We start from the raw sequence: 22016 nt of genomic DNA, 5'->3' as shown, positions 1-22016 counted from the left end.
CTTAGATCCCTTGGATTTTAATGCCAGAAATTTTGTATGAATAAAAGCTATATACAAGGGTTTGCAGATCGTAATATTATCGCTTGAAATCAACGCCAGGAGCTCTTCACGTGACTTGACAGTGCCATTATAAACCTTTCAGAGCCTAACATGTAGAAAGGATACGCGGCTACTGTCGGTAATTTTCCATTAGTGGTTCAAAACTCAATATTGGATCGCATTACAAATCGCTTGGTCATAAGGTTATTTATAACGATAAATTTATGTTACAAAGGAAACTCATAAATTGAATTTTTTTTAAATTAATAAAATATAAATGAAACAGAAATTTTCGGCGTTCCGGAAATCAAGAAATAATATTTTATATATTCTATCAATCTTGTATATACTTTCAGTTCTAATAGATTCCAGGATGAGTGTGTTTAAACAACACTCTGATTCACATCTTACCAGTTTAATTTATCTTTACGAAATCCTAATTAACAATCGCCTAACTTCAGCAACACAGAGCAGTGTTAATATTAAAAATGGTTGAGCACACAATTTATTTAATTACTGGTTAAATTTTAGTTTTAAATTCGCATAGTACATGGAATAAGAGACTACTGTTATGTTCTTGAGACAGACATTTGAATGTTTGTCTTTATTTGCACGGTAACGTGATTTTCAATTGTTTGTATTCATCCTGGTAATTATAATCATTGTAGTGCCTCGATTGTTTTTCAGTTCAAAGTACAAAAAGAATTGCATCTTTGTCCAAGAACGTGCCATGAAGGCATGTTCTTTGAGTGGAGGTAACGCTCCACGTTTTCTATTCCTTGGCACTGTACTAGAATTGGCGTAGGTGAGTGAAGTTTGTTGCTATAAGACAGAGGACGCTGCTATATTTTCCGGTTAAATTTTACTCTTCGAGTGTCGGTACCAAATGTGTCTTGCGGCTTGAAACACCTTGCATAGGCTCAATATTCAGGAGTTGTTGCATGAAATAATATAACAGCTTACAAGTTAATCGGAGAAAGTAACAGGAGTATTAAACGCGTTCACCAAGTCTTTTTGACATTCTTGTGGGTACAATACCACGAGAAACTATGAAATACTTTGAATAATAATTCCAGTCATAGTTACAAATTTTGAAGACAAACTTAAGCAAGCAGCACACAAATTAGGAAGGTAACAAATGATTTTAAGTTCAAGATATCGGCATACGAACCAAAAACGGTGACATTTATTTGGGCACATCCTAAAATGCCTAAAATACGTAGTTAAAGGATATGAACTCATCGAAAAGGCTAGTAGTTTTTATTGCCTTGGTTGTAGTATCTCATACTTAAAAAAACAAAATCCTGACATGGAAGGAAAACTGATCGAATACTAAAGAATATGTGGGGATATTAAAGTAAGTTTTAAATATAAAATAAGAAATGAAGTTTAAAAAACAGTGACTAATAGACCTGGTCATTACCAGCAACAGATAAAATAAGACTAGAATAGACAGAAATGTGTTTTTTGTGAACATTGGCAGGAGTGTGAATCATGAATGAAGAACTTTAGAATTATAGAACTAATTGGTAGGACAATTTGGAGTGAACGGACAAAGATCTCATTCCGAAGATGTCTAAACGCCTACAGATGTGGTTAGACTTAGAATGCGAAGGAGAAATCAGTATAAATTCCTGTGGAGGTAAGAGGCTCATACCTTAAAGGTGATTATAATTATGATAATTATGATAATGACAAATTAAGTCTCCATCATATCTGTCTAAATATGAATCTTCGGGCCCTAATTTCCTTACTTAAAAACAATTAAATATTACTAAAGCTAAATGCCTTCCTGAAACACTACTACTTTCAGAAAATATTTATATTATATTGTAAAAGTCACGACATAAATATTTATCGGAAACATATAAATCCTTCTCACATCTGTAGTCCGATATATTTGCCTGTGTCAGTTTCAAGAAATACGAGGTCATATACCTCTGCATTAAGCCTTTAAAGCCCAATGGGAGCTTAATGTTCCACCTGTTTCAACAATCAATAATTCTTACAGTTTCTGTTTATGTGACGTATGATTCTCACAGTAAACAGCGATTATATTCTTAAGCAGCATTAACAAATTGATCTTGTATTGGTGAAGTGAGCGCCACGGTGGTCTAGCGGTTAGAACGCTGGCCTTGTAATCCTGGGGTCTCGGGTTCGATTTGGTGCCCGATTTTATAACTTGTGTTGGGCAAGGCCGTGGTCTAGCGAACACGGAGTTTTCCTCCGGGCATCCCAACAATTACTCCATTCACACACAGAAGAAGGCAATGGCAAACCACTTCTGGATCATCTGCCAAGAACGTATATGAACAGGTCCCAGTCCGAGAAAAGGATGGAAGGATCCTGTTCATATGGACCTGTCGTCACACAGAACACTAAATAATAATAATAATAATTGGTGAAGTGTGGTGTCGTCTTTGCGGTACGGACTGGATTCTTAAATATTATTTAGACGAGCTTCGGCCGCAGGCGGTTAATTTTGTGATGTTCAAAAAAAAGGGGGGTTAAGTAAAAAGTACATCAAAACGAGAAAAGCGCCTTATTAAAAGTATCTATAGAACCCCCAATTATCGCGCACTGTAGCACAATACTTCCCGTTCAATTGCATAATGAAACACTGATTTAAGTGCCTTAGTGCATAGACATCATATTCTAGAAAATTTTAGATAGTATGTCATAGAGGATAGGCTATTCTGAAAACGCATTGTTGTAGAAGTATTAAGCCCGTATCCCTGTAATGCATTTATACAATCTGACAGCTCGAGAATTCGAGAGTCAAGCTTAGCGATGACTCGATACCACATTAGCTGTAACCATGAGAAACTAAAGTGGGCTGCAAGATCGATTTGCTTGGAGGTACTGACACTTCAACAATGAGAACAAGCCATCGGATTGTCTGTTACGTGACGACACACCGTGCATTAACTTTTTTAATTCGGATCTCCATTAACCTTAGCGCTTCTGAAATGGACGTGCGGATTAATATGTAGCAACTAAAAATCTTTACCTTTCACAGAACACGGCTTACAAGTCTTGAATGTTTCATGAGCTCTCAGTTTTTGCTAATTGGCAATTTATCCCAACGGTGTCCTACGTTATTCAGGTGCTTGAACTATAGCTGTGGTCGAATATAAAGTCAATGGAATTCGGTGGCTGCTACTTGCCTATTAGTATAGTAGTAGACCTATTTGCACATTGGTCATAAACGTCAATTTCGATATCCTTTCCTATTCACTCTCTATAGCAATCTTCGTTCTTATTTCATTTTGTATAACCTCTTCTGTTAAAATAACATCGATAAATGACCTCAATATCTCTCAGTTATCTCTCAGTTGTTTCACTGACAAATTAGAATGTCTAAATTCAGAATAACTGCATTCGTTACATGTAACTTTCGATACATTTCAAAATCAAATTTACAAGCTAAAATTAAATTAGAGGCCAACAACAGATATTATCACTTCGATAAACTGTAAAATAATAAAGAATAGCACTACTTAGCAAATTTAGTGGCGTTAGTCCTTGTCCACTCAGTTATATTTTTTTATTTTACTTACTCATCGCCCTGATGATGGAGGTAGCAATGACCTCTGAAACGTCGGGAAACTTCTACCAGTCTACACGGTGCAAAACCCCAGAAGACAGCAATCTTAATGTTTCATATTTATATCCTTTATTAAAGCCATGGTGGATATAAGTTGGCATCTTTACAGTTTTCATATTCTGGAGATTTGGTATATGGCTGAAAGAAATCACGGAGATTCTGTAGCCTAAGAGTGAAATTAACATTTCTACCTGTAAATGCTTCAATACTCATTGGAAAGATTGAAGCGAGAACGAATACCTTACTTCCTGTCGAGAGTCAGCTGATTTTATCTATTCAGAACAATGTATTCCTCCAGAGATTTCGTAGGTCTATATATTTAAATAACGATTTTTTTTTAATATGGCTTATTTCTCTCATGGTATTGCCTAAGCTTACCTTATTAACATGTCTGTCGCTACTTACCGCTTCAGTCCTCACCTTCACTGCACAAATCAAATAACCTAATCCTCAAATTTAAGAGCATTAGCGCGAGATTAGTTTTAAGAGACAGACTCTATCCGCAAGGAATCTGCACCATCATAAACGAAGAATTAAGAAAGGAAACATTTTAAGTTGTTATTTAGTGTAAAGGAATACAAATCTCAACGAAATCATGCAATGTCCTCAGATCCGTTCTGGTAGTGAAATGTCTCAAATTTCGTTGAGGGAATGAATCCTCGCCAGTACAGCATATACACTTTAATAAGATTAATGTACGTGTTCATAATCACACTTTACGCTCTAATGACTTGCTACCAGAAGAGGCCCATTTCCGTTAGTATTGTGTTACTAATTCGCAATTGTTTAGCAATGCTTTATCAAGTATATGGAATATTTTTCGGTGGAATTAGTAAAAAAAATCCATTACGAGCGCTGTGTTACCACAGCAAAGTCCACTTCGCCCGACAGCATCCTAACGGGAGATCGGTAGGTCAGACATAAAAACAGTTTAAAAAAAACGAGCCGATGTCTGGAAAAGCTAAGCAATTTCTCGTGTATTTAGTTATTTAACGTTCTGTGTCAATGCTTCGTTATATATTATCTAATAAGATGAGTAGAACAACACGAGGAAACACATAATAAAACAACTGAAAATCTCGGTCACGGTGTACCGAAGATAGAGGAGAAGGCGGAACAAGCCACTACACAGTTAGGATTTGTGGTAAACTCAAATTCGAGACAAGATTATGCGACCTAACCTAACCAAACCTCTCCTAAACTAGCCTAGCATAACCAAACAGTACCTAACTTAACTAACCTAACCTGACCTAACCTATTAGAGTAGACCTCTGGAAAGGCAATGCAGCAGTGCACCTAGAGCCACCTTGCCCTGTGGGGAGTTGCCCGGGACCCCTGATCTTAGGTACCCTCACCGCACTAGCATCGGTACCATGTACTTTAACTTCCCCAGACCATTTAAAAAAAAGGAAAAATACATTTGCGGACTGTTAATCTGTTATATAGTAAGTTCCCAATAGTAACACCAGATGTCAATTGCATGAAAACGGAAAAATGCTCCACGCTCTGCTTCTAGACGTCAGGAACACAATCAGTAAATGATTGATATAGCGACTGCATGGTCAAATTGTGACGTCAGCAACTTCAAGGAACGATAGTAAACTACTGTTTCCCCAAGGAATTGTAAGAAACGGCATTCTGGTGCGATTTTCCTAAAGATATGAAACAATGGACAGAACTTGCTAAAGTGGGGAGGAAAAAACAGAAGATTAACGAGAGGGGGGCATTGTTTATACGTTGCCCTGGGTTCATCATCTGTAACTCTACATTTTTGCCCACGTAATATATTATGGGTTTTACGTATTGACTCCTACAGTGCCAGTTCCAGTTCTGCATTTTATTCTAACTGAGGACATAAGTGGCTGCGAATTCCTAAGTTGCAGCAGAACAGTCCAATTAGTGGGCATCATAAATCTGAGACAAATATTTGAAAATTTCACTCCGGGGTAAAGAGGAATGTTGAAAACTTTTAATGTCTCCAAAAACATTATTCCTGTAGTTAAGATTTATAACAAGCCGTGCTCTACAACATAACAGGTCAGTTTAAAGACCAATCTTAATTTGATTCCAGACAGGAATTATAAGTCTAAGGAAAAAAATATACGGGAGATGTGACAAGGAAAGACAAGCTTATACCAGGAAAATTTAATTAATTAAATGAGCATAGTCCTTTTTAGAGACGGTAATTGTCTCTCAGCTGGCGAAGAAATTTCCTTGAGAGTTCATGCCGTGTTTGAATGAGGACGCCATTAGATCCTACCTTAGGCCATTTCACTGCAACCCCCACACCCTGTTTCATTAAAATCTACTTTATTATTATTATTCTAACATCGGTACACATAGGTATCACAAGTGGCCTCTTGTCATCTCGTTTCCGTTTAAAACCATTAATACATACTCAGATTTTACCTTTTCCATTAATGCTACATGCCTTTCCCATCTGATCCTCCAAAGTATTTAGTAAAGATAAATTATGAAATTACTCATTACACTCCTATTATTTTCTCTGTCCTGCTTCATCATTCTGTTCTCAAACACTTTTAAAGTACGTTCTTCCCTTAGGGTGACGTAAAATGATTAATTGTATTGTATATTTTCAACTTTACATGTCACAGGTCTGTAAGTTGACTGCAGAATGCAATCCTACATCACAACTAGATTATCAGAAACCATACGTCGAACCTTTCAGTCTTACAAAAAAATAAACACAAGAGATGCGACTACCGCATACCTTGCAGTACACTGGCGAATTGATGGGTACTTCCATCCCACACCGAACAAAGACAACCGGGTGGAGAAACGTTCAGTTCTAATTGAATAAACAGAATCTCAAAGTGTACGAGCAGAGAAACGGGTACGGCTGCACGAAGTAGCTTATAAATACCAAGAACCTGAGTTCACGACTGCTAAGAATCTTCTACTGTAGATAATCTGCTTGAATCGTTGCAGGTTTGAAAATGCAGATCACAGGTGCAAGGTCGCTTTTAACATGAATTCCGCAGGCGGCTTTGAATATCCAACCTTTCCATTCGTAAATGTTTCCATTGTTAAACGCGATATAAAACTGGCTACCGATGTAGACTACTGAAATATTTCGAAGTTTCACTTGAGTTAGAAGGGTTGAAAAGTAAGCTGTTTCAATGTCCCATTGAACTACAACTTATATGACCCTAAATATCACAGAAAGTATAAAAATGTCATAACTTATGAGACTGTTGACAATGCACGTTATCTTTTGTAATGAAAAAGTAAACTTATATTGTAGGATGCCATAGGGCTGTTTGAAATATTTGCAAAGAATGTTCAACACCGCATAAACTCCACTTAAAAAATCTTTAAGAACAATTTTCAGCACCGAATAAAAATAGTACTTAAAAATATATTAAAAAATCTTAACACAACAAATCTTGTAATCACATTCCTACCTATGTTTTATGCCAAATATTTAATTTCACAACGATGATGATTGTGATGATAACGAGTGCCTGTATTTCTGTTGTTATTCGTGTTATCAATATATTATATAAAATCTGAAATCAACTACAAAACGTTTCAACGTAGACCAGCATTGGTGGCATTACTTGTCACTCTGAATGTAAATGCCATGTTAGATGCGTCATAAAGTCTTACAGGATTAAAATAAGCCTCGGTCTTTTCCAGTGCCTTCATTTATATGACTTATTTGAATATACTTAATAATAATTTTTAGTATACATCAGAATGTTATTGTCAGACCTCACACGTTTTTAAATTGCCATGAACAAGTTGTGTGATGGATTTTTAGACGCTTCTGGTATGCGAATAGTCTAAACAAATGTCTGCAGGGTTAATTTAATTGCGCAGTTATCATTTAGAAAATTAAAATATCGAGGATGACACATTCTTTGCCACTTCTTTTCTGAGTCATCATATAAAAAGCAGAGAGACAAATGAATTGAATAAAAACATTTTATAGGCCTACGTCTTACGCCGAAGTATCAGAAGGCAGTGAAGGTGTGCAAAACATACATGGAAGTTGCCTGGGTAACTAAATAGTTGCATGATTCGCAATTATTGTTTATATTTAGGACAATTTGGAGAAATCAGATGGTACGTGTCTGTGCACTGGGTTTCAGATCCATCTCAGTCATTTCCAGACATTAGCATCATCAGGCATGAATGTGGGTACCGTTACTGGAAGCGCTTTGGTTGCATCGCATGCCACTCACTGCTGACATAATGCCCATAATTTTATGGGACGCGTAGAGAAACAATGGATTTGCCTCTCAAGAGTTTTATGTACGTCGAAGCAAAAACATATCATTAGTCAGACCCATTCTCTGTATTCCGGTAAGGAAATTTTGGCGAGACACGTGATGCCGTTTTCTTCAGCCGATGAATTGGAAATCAAAATTAAGACTGTATTCAAATTTTTCTTTGTCAGCATTTGTTCCTATAATTATGAAGCCATTGATATTTTAATCAATCCAAGGAAAGGCAATTCGACTGAAGGTTATCAACGACAGACATTAAGGGGTATACAATTGAATTTGTATAAATTATGGCACTGCCTGGGTTGAATTGCAGCTTCAAAAACTGGACAGTCAATCGATCAGACAATACGATGAGGTCATCTTAAATGAAAATTCTTATATCATTGGCTGAATTTACTCTCTTAGTTTCTAAAAGAAGCACACGATATGGGGTCATTTAAATATGTATAATCTGAATGATGAAACAGAAAACCAGAAGTGAAATAGGTATATCTCTTTTCATAACAAACGAAACTTGATTTGAAAATATAATTTTAAACTATATATCAGAAATAAGTAGGAACAGGAAGCCCAAGATAAGTTACAAAGATGAATTAGTTGAAAATGGAAGAATTTGACCAGACATTTTATCCCAAACCCTGAAAAAGACGACGACCGAAGGTCAAGGTAGATTTAGAACTCTTTAGAGTTACTTAACTATTTTCTAAAGATGAATGTCTTCTGGGCTGTAGCGCCGTTTACTTTACTAGAAGTTTATCAACGTTTCAGAGATTCTCGCTGAAGAATCAATCCAAAAGACAGCCATCTTAGGACTCACCGCCGTGAAAACCTCAAATCCAACTATTTTGTTGTTTCCAAATATCTGAATGTAACTCAGGACCAACTTTTAGATCTCATGGTACCAAATTCTAATGAACTCTCTAAGAAAACGCTGTAATGTTACGTGGGATACAGTCGGCAGGTCTGAGCTGCATGTGCTGTCTGCTATTTCGTGAGAGGTCTACGCCAAAGCTGGTGCAAGGTCAGTCAGACACACGCATTCTTGTCTCGGAAGAGCAGACATGGCTGTTAATGCTGTTCGACCATTCTCTGCCACTCAACATTTTTGTGGATGCCAATCCAATGAATTGAATAAAAACAGCAGCTGTGGAAAATGAAAATTGGTGTTGGGGATGTCCAATATGCCGTCCAATAATAAACAGACGCTCATGAGAATTTTCATTCTTCGTTTTTGTCAACTTTACAGCGAAGAAACATTCCAACAAGCAAAAATACAAATAATCTAAATTAGTATTTTCGTTCACGTACATAGCAAAGTTTAAAACATCAGTTTTACCATTCAATAACTGTATTAAGTCTTCTGGATGGTGACGCCGAGCAGTTTTGTAGGTGGATACCAACGTTTCGGAGAAATATATGAGTTCCATGTTCAGGATTGTTAATATGGAGAACTGGTGAAATGATACTGATGGAAGAACGGAGGACCGTGAGAAAATCCTGTCCCTGTGAAACTTTGTCCACTTTGCTCGAACCTGGGCCACCGCGTTGAGAACCTGAGCTGTGGTACGAGAGGAAGAACATTGTTGCTCCGAGCCCCGTCTAGCGGCAGGTTGTAGGACGCTTTCAACGTGTTACTCTGACAGTCCTCTCACACTGCAAGATATAGAAGCATCGGTGAAATGATCGGCAGTAAAATCAGTGGTAGTTTGTCCAACACTCATTGAATGGCAGTACACAGACTGTTCAACTGCAGTGATTCTATCCTGCATTCCGATGAACCTATCTCTTGTCCTGATTCTGGAACGACTATCCTAATGGCCCCACGAAGACCATTTCTAGGAGAGTACCTTAAAACACGTCACGGACGTTTCAACCGTATCCCTTCAGATTAAAATTCATGGTCATTTTCGCTTTCTATTCGTGATAATCTACATTTTCAGATTACACAACGTCGTTAAATAACCTGCTACAGTGCTGAAGATGGCTATCTTCCGGGATGTAGCACCGTGTAGTCTGGTAAACACTGATTGACGTTTCAAGCTTACTGTCTCCATTATGACTCTGATGATAGAGGCAGCAGGGTCCTCTGAGTATCAGACTGCACGGCGCTACATTCCGTAACACAGCCATCTTCATAGTTTCCCGCCATGAGAACCTCACAGCCTACAGTGTTGTTTAGTAGCTGCTAATTTATAGCTGATACCAGAGTATGTTTGTGTCAGCATTTCTGCGTAGATTTTACAGCGTTTAGACTAATGTTAGGATGATAAGGAATGTGTGATTAACTGGGAAGGAAACATCTATTGCTGACGTTATTGTAGTGTTGAGTGTTTGCCTGGAAGACTTGATGAAAACCATTGATACCTCATGAGATCACTAGGGCGATCACACTACTTATGGAGGCAGCAAGTACCTCTGAAACGTCGGTAGACGGCGCAACAACCCAGAAGACATATTCACTTTTCCTCAACCACGACAGTCGGTCTCCAGATTAACATTCGAACTCGAGACTTTTTGAATACGAAGCAGGAATGCTAACCAATACGCAACAGTGTTCAACACAGAGAAATTTGTTCATCGTAAGAGCACAGTACTGAGTCTCAGAATTGCATTTCTGATTGCGTTAGAGAATGTGATTTTTATTCAATATATATGACGTGTTCTGGAAGCGATACGACATAAAGCTCCGCCACTGATCACAGCACCGTCAAGTGTTTTGTATTCGGTATCCGAACAGGGTGATTCGTGAGGATGTACGTTCTCTCATTGTTCAGAGCCTGCAGGCAAACTTCCAGGGCGCTGCCCTCAGGTTCCCACGGGGTCGGCACCAACTCATCTCAACCCGGAACTTGAACTGTTTGCCTGACATGCTTGACATGCTACAACTAGATTCGCAAGTACTTTGTAATACTACAATTTTCGCTTAAAACCAGTTCAAATTATCAGGTGTTATAAAGCAGTCTTTTCGACAGCGTTATATTCTTTGGCAGAGTTACAGAATATTTCACTTGCTTTTTTAACATTGTACACCTGCAACGCCTGACAAGGGGCAACTATTTACGTCGCGTTATAAAGTTTTTAATTTTTTTCCAGTAGAAGTCACGTGTTCCATGTGTTATGGTAAAAAAATTGAATTCAAAGTGAGAATTTCGCAGAACTTCGTTTTAGTAACTACGTAGCTAATTTTGTCAATAAGAGGAATTCTGCCCGTCACCTCGGTGATATCCAGAAAAGATAAAACAGTCAAGGTCTTGGAATGAAAACACAAATTATGCTGTGCCAGTGTTTTATATTTGATCTGTAAATTGCGTAGAATAAGATTCTGAAAACTACCACCATTTTATTGTGGGAGAATATTTTAATAATTAACTTAAATATCTGCATTTTATCGCATGCATTAGAATTTATCTATCCTGCTGACAAACATGTTAGTTTCCTAGTCACAAAATACCTCGTTTATAAATAACTTTTAGTGGAAAGAAAAAGTCACGTCTACTGAAGACATTTTACGGCTTAAAAATTACGCGATGAGGGACGGAATATGTAAATATTCACCCTCTAAATATGATCCAGGTCTCACACCGAGCAGTGATACATGAAACCACTGGAAAAGTATACCAATAAAAGACATTTTAACATATCTCACGTGAATTTCACTGCACAGTACCCACCTGCAGTGAAGTATAGAAGTAAGTTTCATAAACAGCAACTTTAAAATTTTTATAAAGCATCGGATTCAAAGAAACAATCCATAAGCGATTACATTTCATTCTAGCTACTGTGTAGTTAAACTGGCCATCGACATAAAGCTACACGCTTTCTGGAACTTGGTTAAAGATGCAGTTTGGCTGTCACCTTGATATTGCGACCACCTTTATAAAAAAGACAGCATTTCCGGTCATGACGAAATTTCAAATGCCCCTGTCAGGAATCGAATTCCTGTTCCCCAACCCGTTGCTAACCTAACCTTACCGGCATCTCGAATGTTGTTTGTGCCTACAGGATCAAAACCCATAGAACCCAGCTCAGCAGTATGCTAAGAATGAAGAAAAACACGCTTTCTGTGGTACCTGAAATCAGTTCCTGGATCACGTAATTACGTTTTTAAAAAATAGCAGAAAATTTTTCAGATGCGGTTTCCACATATTAACGATATTATTTTGTTTCATCAAATCTTCAAAGCCCAATGACAACTAAATGCACCACCAGCTTTAATGACCAGTAACGCTGCATTTTGTATTTATTGGTTTCGTATGATTCCTAATGTAAACCAGGGATTATGTCATTAAACAGAACGAAGAATCTCATCTTCGTAATGAAGTAATGTTATCTTTCGGGTATTTGGATGAGCTTCGGCATCAAAAATAAACAAATCGAAATCACTGCAAGGACAAGAAATTCAAATAAAGAAACTCATCGACATTACGGCGTTAATTTTGAAGGTGTCAGCGTTTATTAATAAACGTTAATGGAGTTATGTTTTTTAAAGGGAGACGTATTTTAAAGCAATTATAATGTGTAATTAACTCATTTTTAATGTTAAGAATTATTAAATGAGAATGTGTTTCTTACGTTTGTGACTTTAATTACAGAGCTCTGACTGAATGATGAGACGTGATTTTTGTTTTATTTTATTTTTATTCCGAGACTGATGAAACAGATTGTTTGAGGCCGTAATCAATTTCTAGTGTTGCGGTGTGATTGCTTGGCGGTTGATATATCATGGTCATCACGAATTTTTGACGAAGAGAGAGACGTGCCTTCTTAATAGAATAGCCGACAATACGGCAAAACTGTAGCCAGATATTATGACATAAATTATAAATAGTAACCCGGTCTATTATTTGAATATTTACTATCTATAGTTTATTTGACAGAGGGCCGCGTGAAAACTGATATAAGGATTGATAACTGTTACATCTGCCATCCATTCACAAATTCCTGACTGTACCCGTTCATTCAAAACACTTCCTCAGCAACATTATTTTAATTCACAACTTGGTGTGTATTTAGTTGCTTGTATATTTTGAGCTCGTGCGATAAATATCTGCGCTGTGTTTACAGTCAACTTAGACAACATGGCCGTAAGGTACAGAATGTGACTTTGAACTGTGCATCGTTTTATTACAGACTAATTGCACGCTATTACAAAAACACTCTGTCATGGTTTGCAGCGAGACCACGCTCTGGATACCAGCAGAAATTAACATTCTGTGCAGGATTGCAATTGTTTCCAGACACGAAAGCCGTTTCAATGCAGCGACTTTAATAACGTCGATAAATGAATGCCTTCTTTAGATTTAACATAACAGGTCTCTTACTTTACAAAGTAAGCATTGCTCTCACTAAAAGAAAATGAGAGACAGGGTTTATTTTTCTTCTCGAGTTGGAGAGAAACAAGAAAGACCTCTGGTTTAATAGCCTATATACCCAGGCCTGAACTTTTTAATTTAATTAGCCTGTTAGCCTTATTTTATAAGGTGCATTGAACTCTGTTATGGTCGTGTGAATATATGTCTTCGTAATAAATTCTGGACCAATTTAAAGATTTTCATTAAATTTGGTGTTAGGTCATATCTTTAAAAGTTCTTTTTTTAAAATTCCTGCAGTCTAATTTTTCAATCTATCGGCTGTGTGGACACCCGAGGTGAGAGAAAATCTAGTACCACTTAATGTAAACAATTTCGGGTGGTAAAGCATCTTCGAAAAATAAGCAGCTTTTTCGGGGGCTGCGCATTTATCTTTCCATTTGATAACAAGAACTAACAAACCATCGGGAATTAGGCATGCGAAACTTCTCATGGGCACATCGTAAACATTGCTACAAATTCGTTATAATATTTTTTTAGGCTTTAGCAGTTTCAAGATTTGAGGTTATATCTGAGCAATTTGATGTAATTAGAATTTGAGCTAGCAGGTATGATGCTCATAACTCACTAAATTGTTTAATTACCAAATTATAACTCTTGAACGGACGTAAATGTTATTAGCACTTCCCAGAACTTATTTGGGATTCATGGAGCCGAATTTTATACAGTTAATAAGCTTAATCTACAGCACATGTGTGTCTGCTTATATTTGTCAGCTTTTAAGGGATTATACTGAATCCGTTGAACCAAAAATTAACAAAATAAAGACCACTGACCACCGAGATCGACTCAGAAGTACGCCATGACACTTCAAGTTTCAAGTGTTCTCATAGGAAATATCAGTGAATATTATAATTTCAGGCAGGTAAATTTACTTTTCCTAACTACCTAAGTGTAAGAGTTCTGCATCGTAACTAGCATGGCACGTTTGTCCATTCATTTGTTAATTACAACGGCACTTGAAGTTCCCATATATTTCTGGTCAACTCTTACTCCAACCTGTGGGGTTGAAAAGCACATGGCTCCTGAATTGGCTGAGTCTTTAAGGAGAGTAAATTAGATTTTCTTCGTTTCAGGTGTCGTCCGGGCTGGCGAGGTGAATTCTGTGATCAGTGCACGCCATATCCAGGCTGCAAGCACGGATATTGCAATGGATCTTCTTGGCAGTGCATCTGTGACACGAACTGGGGCGGAATTCTCTGTGATCAAGGTATGTTGATACTTCACTGGTCTTGGCTGACGTCAGCCATGAAGAGAATTTATATTTTTTCTAATCACTGAATTCTCAACGTTTATTTTCCATGGCCTCCAGATAAATTATTTTGGTGCCAGATATGTGATATTTGTATTAGGAAGATACAATCTAATTTTAAAATACTACTAGATTATAATATCGCCTGTTTGTTGTAGCAACAAAACTTAATAACAAAAGTCCATATGCACCCATTGGTAGAACATTCATATTTACCGTGTTAGCCTGTCTAACACTTTGAAAAACGAAAAATAAAAATGTTTTGTGTATGGTTTTGGTAGTTCAGTGGTACTTTATACACTGAATCACAAGTATAATTTATAATTTAACACACTTGCAATTTATAAATTGTAAAACTGAAAATACAGACTTTTAGTAACTTATTGCAAAATGTAAATGAAAACGTTTGATGACTTCTGTAGTGTAATGCGAATATTAGATAGGGTTTTCGAGAAACTCATCAAAATGTCAAGCTTCTGGATTCGAACAGACGATACAATTTAAATACTTAATCTGAAAATCCAATCTTTCTGTATCTTTGACGCCAGATTTATGCACATAGATAGTCCTTTTCTCAGTCCAAACTCAAATAATTTAATTACGTAGATTTATTTGAGGTTTTACCAACATGCAGTTAACCAATATAATCATCTCAATTTATTTGAACCCGAAAGGACAGTGCGAGTCATTGTAACTGCCAGGTTGTCTATCGGCGTTTAGCCAAACACAGCATGTAACAGAAAGCTTGCTAAAATATCAACGTTTTATTCTAGCTAACATGGAAAGTAATTTACCAGCCACATGCATAAATTTTTGTCACACGTGACGTACTCACGTGTTTACTTAAATTAACTCGTGACGGTCTCATTGCCTAAGCAAGCAGCTTGGTTTGCACATGCTGGCAAATAGCGACGTTCTTCTTCCTTATGTACTTTGATAATTTTATTTTGTGCATTCTTCATGCACATCATACATATAAGTAAATCGGACAGCAATGTACTACCAATAAATTATAAACTCCGGAATTACATGAAAACTAATAAATTTTCATGAATACTGATTTCTTTCTTGGTATCTTTGAATAGTATCTGTATGATCATAGCATAATCCAAGCTTTGGATTTCAATTAATATAGGAATTACTCGTTTTATGATGGTTTTCATGTGCTCGTTTAAGGTAAGTTTGCTTTATGCCAATACTAAGGGAATTGGGTGGAACATTCGGATAGATACAGTTTTCCAGAATTTGCTTAGACGAATCAGTAATCTGTAGTATACAGCTTATAAAACAACTAAGAAAATATAACACTATAAATTTTAGTTGTCGTTTAACCTCAAAGAAAACACTTCCCCATTAAAAAGATCAACTTGTGAATGCTGTTTAAGGAAATAATCTTTGTACATTCAAAGAGTCGTACTAAACCCATAAACAGAAAGAATAAAGACTTATTGACTGCTAAAACAGGTGATACACGTACTTCCCTCTCGGCTTTAAAGGTTTAAAATGGCCACGCAAGAGCTAAACGTCGCACATGTGACACTGCTCTTTCTAATTCGTGAATAGTCAATTATCCTCGCTACAAAAAGACTTACCACAGTACCGTGTTTCACCAAAACTTTTTATATTGCTCCCATATCATCACGCAAATAACTTGAAAAACCCTCCCCTTACACACAGACCAACGCACCAAAGACACAGTACAATACAGCAGCTTTGAAATCACTTAAGTCCAAGATGACAGAATGCCTCAAGCACACGCACTTGAGAAGTAGGAATGAAACATAAACGATGTTACAAGTGTGAGGTAATGGAAATGTTGTGAGCGAAAGGATGAAGTCGGTAGAGCAGCATGATAGCATTTCTGTCGCCCCTAAGTCAAGTTCCATTTATAAGTCAGGTTTCGGACTGGATGTTAAAAGTAGAATGTACGACAAAAACCGGTTATTAACTGTTGATCTGTTGGCAGCAGTGTACACAGGTGTGTCAGTGCTGTGTTGAAACAACCTTACATACATTAACAGATTATACAGATGTAACAAACGATATGTGTGACACATTGAGGAAAGCAATGTTGAGGGATCTGTTTTATCAGAATTGGACAATTATTAAACATGCCAACATAGAAAACTACTATTAATATATATTTTAATATGTGAATACAACGGAGGCAGAATTGGCCCTTCAAAACGTCCACCTGTTTAAATGAACTCCCATGACGAGACTCTACAGAACATCTGTACCGGTATTTAAATTCTTTGCAGTGGCGCAAAATAACTCCGAGCTTGAGCTACGTCACAGTAAGAGGGGAGGGGAAGATGAAAATGTCAAGGGGTTGGCAAGACGGTGAAGAGTTTGCTGAGGATGTATAGAATATCTGAAAACATTTTCCCTTTGTAATTTCGACTTAGAAGATAATATTTTTGTACACTGGCCTTTACACCGCACTGTATTTTGTGAACCTATGGAATTATAAAACACTAGCAATGCAAGAACACGCCTTAACACGCACGTGCTGCTTCTATAGCCTAAAAGTAATAATTTGACGTCTGATTATACAAAGAAAGGCCGGGTTATCTCGCAGTATGTGCTGTCACCTCGCGGTCCTCCCCTCCCTCCAAGTGCGTATTTGTAAAGGTCAACGAAGCCCAGTGTTATTTTGCGCCCACTGCACTTGAAATGAATTATAAATTAATATATTGGCAGTTTTAAGTGCCCAACAAGGTAGTATCAAAGAAAGGGTGAGACAGTTTTAATTCTCCTTTCTCTCGAAGTATCTGAGATGGTTTATTAAAAGTATACATAAATGAATTTAGACAGTAAATGTTGGTTAAAAGACTTAGTTTGTATGTGCAAAGTTGTGTGGTAAATCTCAGACTGCAATTTATTTCTAGTTATATTATTAACGGCCCTCGCAATGAAGTTCTCTGTACAGAACATTGCGCAGAGTTGTTACCACCCCTGCTTCGTATTCGGAAGGTCCCGGATTCAAGTGCCGGCCAACAGACCGCCTATGCTGAAAAGGTTTTCGTGGTTTCCTCAGTCCCTCTAGACAAGTTACAGAACAGTGCCTTAAATTAGACTACTGCTATCTGAAATATCCTGAAGATATTCAATTCCGAGGTTTCATAACGTAGGACTTTCTTGTGATGAAAAGTTCTTAGCCCTGCACATCGTCCCGAAACTGACTGACCACCCTTTGTCGGCTGTCTCTTCTATTCACAACCCGACGTTGCGCTGTACCGTGGTGATTGAAAGCTCAAACGAAACAGCAGGAATTAAGGCAGCTTTCGAAGTAAATGAGCAGTGATACAATTAGGGACCTCTGTGAAAAGACAACGCTGTTTAGAGGGTCTCTTTGCGAAATCCCAAGCTTCCTTTTTTTATTATTTAGTTTGCCGCAGGAGGAAGTGCCTCATGTTACATTTTTACGATCTCACATTTTGTGTTAATGGAATCACTGGAGCATTACGTGCCATTCCCGCGAGAATACTGTTCTTTCGACACTCAAGGACCACCGCCCCAGTCTCTGGTGCCCGTCCTTAGGGGTTACACCAAATGTTTCAGCGTCTGAGTTCTCAAGTGAGCCTTATCAACTAATCTGTCCTCTTCATACCTCCTTCACAATTTTGATATCGAAACGACAACTGTACTCCACGAACGTAAAAGTCTACATGTTTTCCAGCCTGAAATGTATAAAGTTCATGTAGTTTCAGACGGTCATTTCATTATGGAGAAAAAAAAATGGAACTTTTAAACAGTATAATATTCTGGAATTATGTGGCAATGTTCTGATATAGTTATGGGCAAATTATGTTTTGCGTTGTCATCTATCAGGTTATAAAATATATGTTTTTACTACGTTTTAGTGGCTGTCTTCATTTTCAAATAGAAGAGACGAGCACGTTCTCTGTATGCTTTGCTTAAAATGCTTTTTCTGGTCGTATTTGCTTTCTCGCGATGCTTATTACACATGCATGTAGCCTATAATAAATATGAGTTCGTGAATACTGTGTCTGACCGAAGGGAGTATTTACATGCTTTTACTCTGTAAAACTAATATATGGATTGATTTTAGGTTATTTAACGATACTGTTTCAATTTCAGAAATCATATAGTGTCGATGCAAAGTAAGAATATCTAAGGAAACGATTGTAGTAATACGTATTTAAAGGTGCTATCCCTGCATTTTCAAGGTAAAACTGAGGATAACTACGTAAATTCTTAGTTACGCTAACCAGTAAATCTGGCAAGATTCAAACAGGGTATCCCCTGAGAATTAAGATCTAGAATGTTACCACTAGAAGAAACTCTTAAGTAAATGGATTATAAAAACAGATCTGAAGGAAATGTTTTGTAACGAGGATTGAATTGAACTGGCTCAGAATCATGCCCACCCGCGGTGTTAAACTTAAGGTTGCAATGCCAGATACATAAACGGTGTATGCGTGCCCAATACGGCCGGAGCGGACTGAGGCAGTAGGAGAGAAACACCTGTTGAAGCACCTGTAACTGGTCCAGCAAGTCCCCTCGCCGCTGGAGACCGCAAGCCACTACAGGCAACTACCTCCCACAGTCATGATTCTTGCTCTGTCTTAGCGGAGAAACACACACCACGCTATGCATAGCCCACGACTTGAGTTCATCATGATTGGTGGGAGCGAGACAAAGGACACGCGATAAAACTACACTGTAGTGCTGTTTTTAAGCAGTGTAAAAAGCAGAGGACTCTCCAAGTTATGCATTAATTTATGTCAAACTGCATTCAAACTGAAATAAAATAGTATCAGTATAAAAAGTCACGTTCCTTACGTTATTGGCCGTGTGTGTCAACAATATTGTTGAAAGAATGTTGGAGAAAGCAGTGGTGAATTCTTTTTCAACATGCGCATGCGTACTACGTACAGATGTCTTGCATTACGTCATCTGTAGGCCTACAAGTACATCAATTCTCACAGAGGATAATCCTGTCAAGGAATCACACGTTGATACTTTAAACGTCTTTGGATGAAAGGAAATGTACCTAGATTTTGACACGCAACTCCACACACACAAAATCCAGAACTCAGCAGTAAATAACGCTGATTCTTCTAATTGATTAATAACAGTAGGCAGGAAAGTAGCTTAAATTGAGTAGAGAAGAGATGAAAGAACACTTTCTCTTTATTTATCTCACGCTCTTTAGCTGTTTTAGATTTACCCATTTTCACCTGCGTTTGCTTTGTTATTTTACTTATTCCTTTATATCTTTCTCCCGGTTTCAAGACGCTTTCACCCAATTCCCCTACTTCCCCTTCTAAATAAAAAGTAAGATTTATCTCTTGTGCTTTTCCCCTTATATCGGAGTAGTTCTGAAGTCATATATCGATTGGTATTATTCTACTTTGTTTCTTTTCATGTAGGTGAGCTCGAATAACAATGTTCGGTCAATATTTTGGCAGCAGACAGGGAACATGTAACTATTTCTTTACAGTTCAGGTTTCCCGAAGTGAGGGCGTGTTTTCTGGTCTAGGAAATTTGTGTCGTGGGGCTGAGGTGAGATGAGCTTCAGGCACGATACAGCTTCATTAACAAACTAGAATTAATGTCAATTTCTAAGGCCCCCTGGCCCGCGTATAGCTTTGTATTGCTTGTGAAATATAACCTTGTTATGCTATGTGGTGTCAAATGATAGAAAACAAAGACCCAGGAGCAATCTTGATGTGGCTGGCAATTGTGTAGTAAATAACTAACGTGATTTTATACCCATTAGAATACATCGACGTTTTATTAAAGTATATAAGTGGTTCTTGTGCCGTATATGAATTATTCAGATCTATGGATCGTCGTTTGAAGTTAGAAGTGAATGTATTGACCAATATTTTGAACTTAACACTAAATAACCTCTATTGGTAAACGCATGGAATACGCAGATAGAAACGTTAGTAAAATCTTTAAATTGCAGTTGAAGAAGATTATATTATGAATATCGAATTCATACAGCTTAAATTAATTTGCAGTGGTAAGTTACAGTGAACATGGTAATGGATCTTCGGGTTTTAAAGAGTGGATTTTCTGATTAGCTAAGTGGCCATCAGTTTGTGAAAAAAATATATGGAATTGATTAGTTGGAGAGGAGACGTTTAAGCTTTATAATCTAAGATAAATAAAACATCTGGTATAGAAATAGCGCCCTTACATAATCTCTAATCTCATTCGTTGAAATAAAGTCGTTAAACAGTCTTGGACGAAATATTCTTAAGACCAAATCCGCTTAATGCAAATGAATTGTTTTGTTTTACGTGTAAGGTTTCAAAACAAATTAAAGCGAGTTGTTTTGTATTTCCTAAGTAGGATTTGAGGTTTTCACGGCGGTGAGTCCAAGATGGCTGTCTTCTGGGTTATAGTACTCATTTTCCTGATGATGGAGGCAGCAAGGGCCTCTGAAATGTTGGTAAACTTCTACCAGACTATACGGCGCTACAACCCAGAAGATAGTCATCCTTGTCTTTCCTGCTTAAGCAAAAAAGGTGTTTTTCTTTCAACAAAGTTGTCTGTGTTTGGTGCGTAAAAGTAATGACGGGTTTTTTTTGAGGACGTGGATTGGAGACAGTGTGGAACGCTTGTTTTTTTTCCGAGCAGTACAAATAAACTCAAGGCTTCCCCTAATTATTTACAGACTCTTCATACTTAATATTCCGACACGCACTGCACACGCCCAGTTATCACCTGTGCCTCGACTCGCCTCACTTGCTGCTGGGTTCCATTTTGCTCACTTCCTTCAGTATTCTTTTTCGCGGTAGGTCGTGTTCGGGAACAACGTATTCAAATTGGAACTATCAAGAAACTAGATACTGATTACAGAACCCGAAGTTTCAACAGAGCTCTTACCAATGGCCACCATTGAGCACAATCCTGAGCCAGTTACATCGACTTCTCATCCTCATTATTTAGTTCCCTAACATCAGCCTTAAACCTTTAAAGCAAAGTTTTAACATTAATTTTGACCACAGTGAGCATTTTTGGTTTGGTATAAATTCCAGAACAAACCGTGATTATATTATTGAACATCATTTACCAATTGAATTTTGTAAAGAGAAAGCTTTGTTTTCTCTCTGAGGTAATTAATATAGATTTATTAGACTTCTTTCACCCATCTTATTACTTCTCATTACTACCTTCTCCATTTTCGATCGATCGATCAGTCTTTTTCCTTCTCTTCAACATACCGTCACTTGAAGGACGAGTGGGTAATGCCTAGGAACCGTAATAACCGAGAATGTCCCCCTCTCGTCAAATACAGTGTCTCTCTTACTTCAAAGGCTAAGTTATCCTTGCACATTTTTCTCGGCCTTCCAAGTGGCTGTTTCTGAAGAGACTTTTCCACCAGAACTGAGTAACATTCCTTGACTTCCCTGTCTGAGTTATAAACCCAGCCCATCGAAGCCTCCCTTCTTAATACTACAAAACATTGCGTATCCCACCGTCCGCCTAGAAAGACTGAGAAAACCCTTGATAAA

General features: G+C 37.5%; 1 protein-coding gene and 1 long non-coding RNA gene across 5 annotated transcripts in view; one reads left to right on the top strand and one right to left on the bottom strand.

The window, feature by feature from the left end:
• Nucleotides 1-22016, top strand: part of Ser (protein serrate) — a 248246-nt gene that overhangs the window by 193637 nt on the left and 32593 nt on the right. The window contains exon 6 of the mRNA XM_022066038.2: nt 14345-14478. Within this exon, the coding sequence (XP_021921730.2) occupies nt 14345-14478 (134 nt within the window). The remainder of the gene's footprint in view (nt 1-14344; nt 14479-22016) is intronic.
• The window catches only part of LOC147873892 (uncharacterized), a 191397-nt gene that overhangs the window by 162885 nt on the left and 6496 nt on the right, over nt 1-22016 (bottom strand). The gene's annotated exons all lie outside the window — the stretch shown is intronic.

The sequence above is a fragment of the Zootermopsis nevadensis genome, unplaced genomic scaffold, assembly GCF_977971745.1.
Source record: "Zootermopsis nevadensis isolate Lab colony 2312 unplaced genomic scaffold, Znev_1.0 Znev_ptg000013l, whole genome shotgun sequence".
Lineage (NCBI taxonomy): Eukaryota > Metazoa > Arthropoda > Insecta > Blattodea > Termopsidae > Zootermopsis > Zootermopsis nevadensis.
This window is presented reverse-complemented; position numbering and strand designations above follow the sequence as displayed.